At 40.4% G+C, this 12,691-nt stretch overlaps 1 protein-coding gene across 2 annotated transcripts in view; it reads right to left on the reverse strand.

Annotated features, from left to right (window-relative positions):
* The window catches only part of cfap61 (cilia and flagella associated protein 61), a 175,708-nt gene that overhangs the window by 48,257 nt on the left and 114,760 nt on the right, over window positions 1–12,691 (reverse strand). For both annotated transcript variants that reach the window (XM_048535623.1, XM_048535622.1), the window contains 2 exons: window positions 11,513–11,805; window positions 6,201–6,528 (listed from right to left, as the gene is read on the reverse strand). In XM_048535623.1, the coding sequence (XP_048391580.1) occupies window positions 6,201–6,528; window positions 11,513–11,805 (621 nt within the window). The remainder of the gene's footprint in view (window positions 1–6,200; window positions 6,529–11,512; window positions 11,806–12,691) is intronic.

Genomic DNA, 12,691 nt, shown 5'->3' on the forward strand with positions numbered 1-12,691 from the left:
GGTTGGCAGTTATAATGGACAGCCAGGTCCAGTGCACAACGTGCCTGCTGAATATAAATACTTTCTTATACTCCATTACAATTAGATTGTGCTCACCAATAAAAATGTTACAGGTAGACAAGAGACCTTGACTTTATACCAAGTTCCCATTCCTCACACAGACATGGCGTTAGGCCAGTGGGTACCCAGCTGGAGAACGAATCACACACAGGGGTGGCCAACCAAAACTCAAAAGCCAAAAGGCACCTCTGCAGGGCAGGCTCTCTCCATCCTAACTGTGGAGCACATGTCTGCACAGTCATAATGGGAAGAAAAAGAAAAAGATCTCTTGATGACATATAGGTGATAGATGAAGCTTCATTACGAAGATTGTCTCATTGAGATAAATATATGTTCATTGTTCATCATCAACAATGTGAGTGAATGTTTTCCTAACTGCAACTACAAGAATGAAGGTACAGAGGCTTGTAATCCTTAGTGCTACATGATATTTTATGGCTTAAAGTGTGAATTGAGATTATGGGACCTTGGAAGTTGCTCGCTAATTTTGCAAATAAGGTAATCTTTCTAGACCACCATACATGCTTGTGTATCACAGCTACTAGTGAGGGTTGAGTTGTGATTTTGCAAGATGTGGTCAAGACTGCTTGACATGGACTTCACATAGTAGAGATAAATGCCTAAAGTTCACATACAGCATTTGGTGCTCACAAGTACCTTTCAATTGCTCTGTATCTGTATAATGCTGCTACCCTTTGAAATGCCTCACATTGCAGAAAGGTGAAGGCCACTCTCTAACCAGGTACATACTCTCACTTTTATCTGATATATTTTCTGTCTAGTTTCTTTCTGGGAGAATGAGAAACTCGATATAAATGATGTAAGATTAACTAATGATTACATGTTAATGCAAATGGTTGCAAATAGGTGTCTCACTAGTGAGATTCCTATCTAGCCCAGAAAGAAAATGATTAGTTGGAGAACTGAAGTTTTTTGCTCTCAGCAGTGACAATCTCCTTACTGTCGATCTCACCCTTTTCTCCCAATATTCTTGCAAATGCCAGGAGCTGACAAAATTCTTCCCTAGAAGTACTAAGTAGAGTAAAATTTAATATTTAAAATAATTTTCTAGATTTCTTTCACTCAGCGAGTGTAGGAGTTAGGAATTGGGCATCAAATATTATAAATAGCTTGTAGCTATTGATCATTTCCTCTACTACGAAGGAAATTAAGGCTTTGTTATATTATTAGTTATGGTATCAGTAGTAAATGTCAATGGAGGCAAATGGAGTGAATTGGCCTAAATTACACTGCCAGCTCATGCTTTACTCTCTACACAATAGAACTCATTCATCTTTTAACTGACTCGTCTATGAATGCCAGATGCAATTTTAATGTTTTCAGTGTTCACATATAAAAAACGGACAAAGGCACCATAAATGTTTCTAATAAGAGCTCTGGAATCAATGCAACACATTCAGTACATTACACTTGTAGTAATATCAAAACATTTCACTTTTTAACAGGGCTGAAGTGCACCAATTTGAATTCTGAACCATTAGATTTAGCAAATGCTATGCCAATTTTGGTCTAATATTCTGTTTGAAGATGTTCAGCATTTACTAAATGAGTAATATGTAAAAGAAGAAAGATAGTTGATAAGCCTGTGTGACTGGAATGGGATGTTAATGAGGTGTTATATTGGCTGAGATGACCAGATGTAGCATGTTCACTAGAGAACTACGAGCATAAGTTATGCATTTCCAGCTAGCAGATTGAAGTGTTAACTAATGCGGTGATTACAGATTAATTTGAAGCAAGGATTTTAATTACTACTGCGCAGATCATGGTTAGATTTTTAAACTGATATAAGGATTTAACTGGCAGTGTTCTTTTTCTTTACCTCGTAGCAGCTATTAAACTAATCAGTTTTGTAATATCTCCTCCCATTAGTGCAAACACTATGGCAGAGCACAAGAAAAATATTCTGGACCAAAATACAGTGATCTGGCACTGTAAGAAACCCTGCCACTTGTTTTTTTCCCAATATTCTGCTATCGGTGTTTCTCAATCAGTTGAGTTAAATTAGGAAGTTGCCTTATCTTCATAATCTTTGGAATTCTTGGAATTTCTTATCTTTATTAATTCATGGGAGGAGGGCATCACTGGCCAGGCAGCATTTATTACCCAGATAACAAGGTGTAGAGCTGGATGAACACAGCAGACCAAGCAGCATCTCAGGAGCAGGAATGCTAACTTTTGGGCCTAGACCCTAGACCCAGCTCTGCAGCTTGTTATCGCAGATTCTCCACCATCTGCTGTTCCTATTATCTCTGATAGCATTTATTACCCATCCCTAATTGCCCAGTGGACAGTTAAGAGTAAACCACATTGCTGTGGGTCTGGAGTCACATGTAGGCCAGACCAGATGAGGATGGCAGTTTCCTTCCCTAAAGAACATTAGTGAACCAGATGGTTATTTCCAACAATTGACAATGGATTTATAAAAACTGAAAGAACTGTGGATGCTGTAAAACAGGGAAAAAACAGAAGTTGCTAGAAAAGGTCAGCAGGTCTGGCAGCATCTGTGAAGGAAAAAAATCAGAGTTAACATCTGAGGAAGGGTTACTGGACCTGAAACGTTAACTCTGATTTTTGCCTTCACAAATGCTGCCAGACCTGCTGAGCTTTCCAGCAACTTCTGTTTTTGTTCCTGACAATGGATTCATGGTCATCATTAAATTCTTAATTCCATATATTTACTGAATTCAAATCCCACCATCTGCCATAATAGGATTCAAACTCAGGTCCTTGGAACATTATCTGGGTCTCTGGATTAACAGTCCAGTGATAATACCACCAGGCCATTGCCTCTCAGCCGATAGGGTATCAAATTCTAGTTCAAAATATTCCTTAGTAAATATTTTTATGATTAATATTATCCCATGGATGAATAGTAAATTGAAAGAACCAAACTTATGAAACAATACCAATAGAAAAATTGATAGACCACATTTCACTTTTTGTAACTTTTACTTTAACAATTCAACCAAAATAAACATAAAATAAACAAGAATTAATGGAAAACTGTATTTAATAGTAGCCATAAATTACACTTTAGCCAATACAAGAAAAAAAAATCTCATGGAATTACTGACAGTCTCTTTAGCACATATGGCACCACATTCAGGCATAAAGTCCCTGAAAACTCTGTATTCCATTGTGTTCCAGTTCTGTCTCCATGCCTCTTTCACCTGATTCTCTTCTTGCACCTTCCACTCTCAATTAACCTGAGACCTACAGGGATGTTCTTCAGAAGAATGGCTGTCGTAGCTAATCAATCAGTTCAAATAACTAAACCATTGGTAGTAACTGCACATATCTTATCTATGCTGCTAAATCCATTCTTCAGGCTTCCTCCTTTTCAGCTGTCTTGCATATTCTCTTTCACTCCCTTCTTAACCTTCCCAAACGGCTCTGCTGGTGAAAACATCTTTAAGGGTCCTGTGCATTCTTTTGGTTTCAACCAGCTTCTTTTTCCCTAACAACCTGAAGACACACTCTGATTTGATGTGATACCTAGAAACCTAAGGTTACACCCCCTTCCTTGAAACCACAAAGTTTTAGTTTCTCTTTCAGTCTCAAATGCGAAATAGAAGTGAGTACACCAATCAGAACATTTGAAAAGCCATCTGTGTGAACAATAGCTTACACAAGTTCCCCAGCTGATCTCATGAAGTATGGATTTTAAACTATGGTTTTTAGTAGACCTGAAAATTCACTATCAATATAATACAGATTAAGTGGTAAGACTTCTGCTGGCATTAAATGAGATAGATTACTTATTGCTTAAAGTTTGGAGAAACTGCAACTATCTTTTATAAGTTGAATTTTAAATATATTTTTCCTTCTGTTTAGTTCTTTCCTCCATGGTTTACTTCCTAATCTTCAGAATATGAGTCACCAGGCCTAGATCTCTTACATTAGTTCTTCTGTGAGTATTGAAGAAATGGCATGAGATAGAAAACCTCTATTTGATATTCCTTTTTTTGGTGGAATAGAAAAACCTCCACTTTGATCCAGGCACAATGTAATCATTGCTAAGTTGTGACTCTTATGTTGGGTGTGAATCTTTCTTAGTATACCATGCTTCTGAATAGCAATATTTTTAGAAAGAGCGTGATAATATTGTGCAAAGGTATCAGCAGAAATTATTATAGAAATTCATGGCAGGCTTTAAACAAAGACTAAGGGCAGAATCTTCCCAACATTGGTGAGAAAGTTGGGAAAATAGGGTGAGTTCAGCAGTAATGAGATTCTCAATGCCAAAAGCAATAATTTCCATTCTCCAACCAAGTGTTGAAAGGTGAGATGAGAATCTCGCCAGTGAGTGTAAAGAAGCATCCATTTGCACTTACAAACATCTTATTATCACTTCCACTCACTTCACGTATATGCAGTTTCCCATTCTCTCATACACCAAATAGAGATCAATAATTCCTGACATGAAAGTCTGAATAGTTAGCTGGTGACTCCACTTGCACCTGCTCCTCTCGTTGTCCATCTTGGACAGCTGTCACTAACATCACAGGGCACATCTATGGGCAGACAGCAACAGCCCCCCATTCCCCCCAAACCGCGCCCCCACCACCCCCCACACACACACACACAGACACTGGCATCAGACACATGCCCATTGTGTCCTCTGATCCACTTACAATACATTTTTGCACTTCAATACTGTCTTTTCGAGTGCACCAGCATCTTTCATCATAATGCTGCTGCCGTATCTGCCTTGCCTTGTTATTTTGAGCTTTGTAGCCTCAGTCAGAATTTAAAAGCTCAGAATATATCTGTCTTGCTTGCTGTTAAGCACAAGCACAAAGAATATCATGGTTGTCAGCAGTCATTAGTCAAGGGGGTTGTCAAGTTGCTGTATGGCACAGTCCTGGGATCAGTTCAGTGAAAGGGTAGTGGTGGTCAGCAGGGTGCACTGCTGTGGTAGGGAAGTTGGGGGAGTCATTCATGAGGATTGAGGCCACATGCTGAGATGCAGAGGACAATAATTGTGAAGAGGGAAAAACTCAATCCATAGTAGGAGGAGAGAGTAGTGCATTGCAAGACGTGGGTTGCTGCAAGTGGTGGGGTCATCTACTGTCACAACCATACTGACTTTCAATGGGGAACAATGCAGCATAATGGTTGCATTGCTAATGTGCACTGGGCATTGGGGAGCAAGTAGCACATCCTTAGATTGGGTTCTAAGATGGGATGAGGCAAAGGTGGAGTGAAATAATACCATGGAGGCTGGTATCCTATCACCAAGTCACCCTTTATTTACACATGCCCAGTACATGGACTCTGACAAGCTGTCTCAGAGCCAATCCATAGTGCAAACAGAATCCCTGAGACTGTTGTTTATATCTGTCAGCTAGCGCTCCTTTACTGGCCCAGGTTAACAGCTCCAGAACTCATACTCAGTGAGACCCATCTGGCCTACCTCATTCCAATCACTACATCTGGTAACCTGTGTAGCTTGGCTCTTAAATAGCAATAGATTTATGATTTTTTTCTGAAGAAGGGTGTAGGCCCGAAATGTCAGCTTTCCTCCTCCTCTGATGCTGCTTGGCCTGTTGTGTTCATCCAGCTCAACATCTTGTTATCTCTTTATCAAAGATTTACGAATGTCTGCTTTTATTTGCAATAAGTGTTAGCCATGTCATCTCTGTTCGCTGAGAAGCATTTGATTTTAGTTCCCTCCCACTTCGTGCTCAACGAAAGGCAACTCCTGGCTGACAGCACTTGATTGCGTGCATGGCTGGGCTTTAAAAATGGAGCCAGTGCCAGGAACCCTGCAAGATCTGGTAGTGGCAAATATTTTCACTGCTTGTGACAAGAGGGAAGGTAGGATGAGACAGTCCTTTAGAGGTGTGTTCCTGGCTGATGAGGCAAGCTTTGGAAAAAAATGTGAGAAATTTCGCTAGTGCTCACAGAGAGAAACCCTAAGAAATTCATCAAAGTTCACCCTAGCTCATTTCTGGCAAAATTCATACTTAGATATTAGTTCTTGAATCACCGTATGAACACTGATGGATGCTTTGCAAGGGTTGCTTTCTTGTTTACTACCAGAAACAAATAACAGACAATGATTCTGAGGTGAAGGACTGAAGAAAAGTTCATACGCAATTTCAAGCACGTACCTATGGCTTTACATCCAGTATAAGTAGGGAGAAGTTTATCTAATTCCGCTGGTGGTTTAGTCACTTGCTCCAGAGTTGGGTCAAACAGATGCAGCATGAGTGCAGCCAGCTGAAATCCAATTTCTTTTGAATTAAAATTTTCATGAGACCATTGGTCAGCAAAATAACGACGGGAATATTTAGTTAATGATCCAGCAGCTCTAATTGTTATGTCATTGGTATGGAAGGTAGAGTCAATTACCAATTTTCCATCAAAGACAAGGCATGCCTTATTGATGGCTCTGAAAGCATCAACATCCACCTTCTTCTTGTCATAGTTAAAGAAAGCCTGAAAAAGTTGAGAAAAAAAATTAGAATCAAAGATAGTCCTCTTTACTTGCAGTCACCCTGACCACGTTGGAGCAGAATGCCCCAGAGACTGACAGGATATACACGCTACATCTGTGATGGAATGGTGGGGGTAGCCACAGTCCTGGTGGCAGCATTAGATAACATATTGCTACTTAGTTATTAATGGTCACTTGCCAAATTGAAATATCAAGATAAGCACCATGCTCAGTTAGCACCCATTTTTGGTTCCTTTCATCTCTGAGTTCTTCAAAGGTGAAGGAAGAGCCAATGAGACAGGATGCCAGGGAATCTTTAGAGGAGGCTGAGCATTCTGACAACGTACCATCAGATTACACATGTGAGGAAACGATAAGTGGAGATGGAGCCCATAGAGACAGAAAGAGAAAAACTGTTGAGCAGAACAATGAAATGGGTAAATGTGAGTCTGGGGGAGCGAGTAGTTGCTAATGGAGACCATTAATAGCTGACGATGGGTTGTTTGTGGTAGCAGCCCATGTGGTCTCAAGGGGTGTATGAGGGTTGGGGTAAGAACATGGTAGAAAGTGCTCAAGCACTAAAATTTTTGAACTCTATATTGAGTCTGTTTCTGTGCTGTATGACTCTATGAGACTAGAAAGCTGCAGGATTCCTAACCGAGAAATGAGGTGCTGTTCTTCTAGCTTGCAGTGAGCTCTGCTGGAGCACCATAGCAAGCCTGAGACAGAAATGTTGTTCAGGGAACACCTTGGTGTGTTGAAATAGCAGGTAACTGGAAACTTGGGGTCATTTTTATGGACAGACTGTAGGTGCTCAGAACGGTTGCCCATTCTACGTTTCACCTAAGGCGGCCACATTGTGAGCAGCATTGTGAGTACACTAGATGAATAAAAGGCAGATAAATCACTGCTTCACTTGAAGCCTTGGATAATGAGGCAGGGGGAATGAAATAAGCAGGTGTTATGCCTTCTGTGACTGCATGGCATGGCACCTTGGGGATGTGGGGAGATCTTAGGAGTGGAGAAGGGGTGGGTCCTGGAGGGAACAGTACCTGACAGGGGATGGGGATATATGTCAGATGGTGCCATCTTGCTGGAGGTGGCAAAAATGGTGGCTAATGATCCTTCAGATGTCGATATTTGTGGGATGGTAGTTGAGGGGCAAGGGGGACCCTATCACTGTTGTGGGAGGGAAGAGAGAAAGTAGGTGCTGAAATGCGGCTGAGGGCCCTGTCAAACATGATGGTGGGGGATCTTTAGCTGAGGGAGAAGGTGGACATTTCAGATGCTGCCTTTTCAATGGTGGCATCATTGGAACAGATGCAATGGAAATGGAGGAACTGGGAGAATGGAATAGAGCAATTATAGGAAGGAGGGTGTGAGGATGTATAGTCAAGGTAACTGTGGAAGTTGGTAGGTTTTTAATGGATCTATCACATTTGTTCAGAGGCCATCTCCAGCAAGAGCATTATGACCAATGATATTCACTTCCAGTGCATACTGGCTATTATTAATGTTCTGTTCACTTTAACTGCCATTTTGCACAGGGCTCTCAACTGGCATAAAAGTGCAGTTGGGTCAAGAAATGGAAAATAGAAAAGGGCAATCTAATTGTAATTACCATTACTGTCCACTCATTTCTCATCCCTTCAAATTTTGCCTTCCCTACATTGAAAACCATGGTTGTTTCTGTCCCTCCTCTTCAAATCGTTGCTTGTAAGGTGTTCCATTCTGGTTAGGTTGTTAACTAATTTTGGTTCACTATTTATCACTATATCAAACATGGCCTGTTTTCTTGTTGGCTCTATTTTGCTCTGGAAAAGTCCCAAATACATTTTGAAAATTCATTGTCATTGCTAATTTACCAGTTCTGCATTTTGCAGTTACGGTAAAAATTAAGACATCCCTTTAGTAACCACTTGCTATATATTTTCCTAATCTCTATATTTATATATCACTCCACCAGATCATTAATATCAAGAGTTCTGAAGACAAAATCTAAAAGAGCCTTACATTCATTTTGTCCCTTAAATCTACCCATTATGTGTCAATATTACTGCAATCCATTACTTTTAGAATTGTAACATTGTCTTTTATGATTTTTCCTGCTTCTTCCCCATTTCCAACTTCCCTGTCCTTTCAAAAGGTCCCTGCGGTTTGGTATATTTGACATGGAATCATGCCCAGCTTGTACCCAGGTCTCTTAAAACAAATTACATTATATCTGTTAAGATAAATTTGTACAGTCTTCTAACTCACTTGCATTATCTCACTTGTATGATTCTGAAGGTGTTTGGCAGGTAGTTACTTAACTTAGCTATATTCATTTGTAACCTCATATGTCCTCTTCATAACTTATGTTCCTATCTATCTTTGTATCAACAATAAGTTAAACAACACAACAAGATACAAAATGAAGCAGAGCAAGATGTGACAAAGACACATACCTCCCAGATGCACTCAATGTTTCCTATGCTTGGTTTGAGCAGAATGCCAGTGATGTGGTGTCACCTGCCATGACATCTCTTCCCTCCATCACTGCTGCAGACGTTAGATTGGTTTCCTGTGGGATTCAACCCAAGGAAAGCGACAGGCCCAGACGGAGTCCTGGCCGTGCACTAAGATCCTGTGTGGACCAGCTAGCAGAGGTATTCACTGACGTCTTCAACCTTTCCTTCCTACAAGCCAAAGCCCCCACCTGCTTCAAGAAGACCATCATCATCTCAGTATCCAAGAAACCACATGCAATGTGCATTAATGACTATCACCCAGCGGCTCTGACTTCCATGATCATGAAGTGCTTTGGGAAGCTGTTTGTGGCCCACATCAGCTCTAGTCTCCCAGCCTACCTCAAACTTATGCAATTTGCCTACCAATATATCAGATCCACAGCAGATGCCATTTCCCTAGCCCTGCTCTCATCCCTGGAACATCTGGACAATAAGGACACCGATGTCAGACTCCTGCTCATCGACTTACAGCTCCATCTTCAACACCACTGTTCCTTCCAGACTGATCTCAAAACTCTGTGACATAGGTCTCATCTCCGCCGTTTGTACTGGATTATCAGCTACCTGGCCTAAAGACTACAATCAGTGAGGAAAGACAACTGCACTTCCTCCACAATAACATTCAACACTGGAGCCCCACAAGGATATGTTATCAGTCCGCTGCTGCACTCACTGTACACCCATGACTGAGTAGCCAAATTCCGAATGAACGCCATCTACAAGTTTGCTGATGGTACTGCCATAGTCAGATGGATATCAAACAACGAGTCAGAGTACAGAAAGGAGATAGAGCGCTTGGTGAGTGGTGCAGTGATAACAACCTCTCTCTCAATGGCGGCAAAAATAAAGAATTGATCATCGACATCAGTAAGAAAGGAGGAATTCATGCTCCCATCCAAATCAACGGAGCAGAGGTTGAGAAGTGTTGACAGAGTCAAGTTCCTAGGACAACCTATTTGACAACCTATCCTGGGCTCCCCATGTAGATGCAATGGTCAAGAAGGCAAACAATGTCGTTACTTCCTCAGGTGGCTCAGGAAATTTAGCATATCCACAAGGACCCTCACCAACTTTTACAGGGGTATTGTAGAAAGCACACTGTTCGGGCACATAATGGCCTGGTATAGCAACTGCTTTTCCCAGGACTGTAAGAAACTACAGAATATTATGTGCACAGCCCGGATTATCTTAGAAGCCAAGCCATTCATGCACTCCAGTCATACATCTCATTGCAGCGGAAAGGCTGCCAGCATCATCAAAGACGCACCCCAGTAATGTTCTCCTACAACCTCTTCCATCAGGCAGAGGTTACAGAAGCTTAAGCACACACCCTGCAGATTCAGGAACAGCCTCCTCCCTACTATTATACTGATAAACAGGCTCTCTAACTTCAAATAATGTTGGTATCATTAATGTTAATCTTGCTTCACGCATGTCCTGTGTGACTTAACCTGTGCGCCTCACTCCGTCCAATTTTTTTTCACCCTATGATCTATATGTTCTTCCCTACTATGATCTGCCTGTACTGCTTGCAAGCGAAGCTTTTCATTGTACTTAGGTACACATAACAACAAAGCAATCAATCAAGTTTAGCAATGATACTTTCAGTCCCCTCATCCAAGTCATTCATTTAAATCATTAAAGTTGAGGTCCAGCATTGATCCCTGTGGCACACCATTTGCTACATCTTGCCAATCAGAAAATAGCCAATCTAATCCGAATTTAGGATTCCAATCAGCTGGCCAAGTTTCTCTCCACAGCAATATGCTTCCCCCTGCACCATAAGCTTTCATTTTCCACAATAACCTTTCATGTGGCTCTTTGTGAAGTGTCTTTCAGTACTTCTACCAGTTTCCATTTGCCCTCGGTATATGTCTCTTGTTTAAATGACTCCAAAAATTGTTCAGACATAACTTCTCTTTCACAAAACCATGTTTTCTCTGCCTAATTACTTTAACGTATTCTATATGTGTTGATGTAATGTCTTTAATCTTGGTCCTAATATTTTTCCTATGACAGATGTTAAGCTTACTGGCCTACAGTTTTCTACATTCTGTCTGTCATTTTTGTGAATAAAGGAGTTGAGATTGCTATTTTCTAAACCAATGGAAACTTCCCCAAATTTAATGAATTTTGGAAAATGAAAACCAAACATCAAGTATCTCACTGGTCACTTCTTTGAAGGCTTTAGAGGAAGTCCATTGGGTTCCACGTACTTGTCAGCCTGCAGCTCCAACGATATTTAGTAGCCCTTCTTTCTTGAATTCATCCCACCCAATTATTTGGGATGTTATCTCCTTACTTTCTAACATTAATTCCACAGAATCACCTTTGATTGCAACAATTGTCACTTTGTTAACTCTTTTTTTAAGTATCTATAAAAATTTTTACTGTCTATCTTATATTTCAGATTGAGAGATTTTTTTCCAGAGTTTTGATAATTGGAACAGGTTCACTTAAAAAGGATTTAACTTACTACACATGTCAGACTCAATGGTTGAGAATCAGTGGTGAAAGTTGCAAGGGTTATACGTTGATGGAGCATTCCATTATTATACTGAGCAAGCAGACAGTTAGAATACACAGAAACGTTAGCTTTCTTGAGTGCTTCCTCTACTGCACTTTCTATCGCGGGACTGTTAAAACAACTGCTGCCTGAATTCGAAGGAGTTTTCACCAGATGTACGAAAGAGCCATCGATTCGAAAAGACAGGATGGTATTCACTGTGATGTAAGCGTCCATTGTGCTCCCATATACAATGATATTTCCTGGAGAAAAAGCAATAATTCTAATGAATGCATTGAAGTATTTTAGGAATGCAAGTTAGACCTGTAATATAGCTACCTTCCTATTTTGAGGTGCTATGAAATACATACAATACAATCAAATAAAATGTACTGAGAAATGGAGTAGTAGTGGAGTGTGTGTGCCCTGAATACAAGAAGTTAAGGATAACAGGAAATAAAGCAAGGATAGGAATAAAGAAATGGAGGACGACAATCTAAGAGAGAGAAACAGAAAAAACGATAAATTGGGACGCATAATTAGAGGATAAGACAGACGAAAACAAAATAGACAGATCAGGAAATACAGAGGAATAGAGTATTTAATAATTATGAAAACTGCTGTGGCTATGGAGTCATATATGGAACAGACCAGGAAAGAATATCAGATTTCATTCCCTAAGGGACTATATTAAACCAAACATTTTCAAAGAAATCAACAATGGTTTCATGGTCACTATTGCTGAGACTGGCTTTTGATTCTCGACTTTATTAATTGAATTAAATTCCACCAGCTGCCATAGTGGGAATGAATTCATCTCCCAAGAGAATTAACCTGGGCCTATAGCTCAGTGATATTATTAATACGCAACCACCTGCTTCAGAATGTGAAAAATACAGCTAAGCCAACCCACAATTAATGGATCATATCCAGACCTTCCTGCTGATAAGTGACAAGTAGAATTTGCACCTATGGATTTCAGAAAGGAATTTGACAAGGTTCCTCATAGTAGACTGGTTAGCAAGGTTAGATCACATGGCATACGGGAGAACTATTCATTTGGATATAGAACTGGCTTGAAGGAAAAAAATAGAGGGTGGTAATGGAGTATGGCTTTTCAGACTGGAGGCCTGTGACCAGCGGAATGCC

The sequence above is a fragment of the Stegostoma tigrinum genome, chromosome 9, assembly GCF_030684315.1.
Source record: "Stegostoma tigrinum isolate sSteTig4 chromosome 9, sSteTig4.hap1, whole genome shotgun sequence".
Classification (NCBI taxonomy): Eukaryota; Metazoa; Chordata; class Chondrichthyes; order Orectolobiformes; family Stegostomatidae; genus Stegostoma; species Stegostoma tigrinum.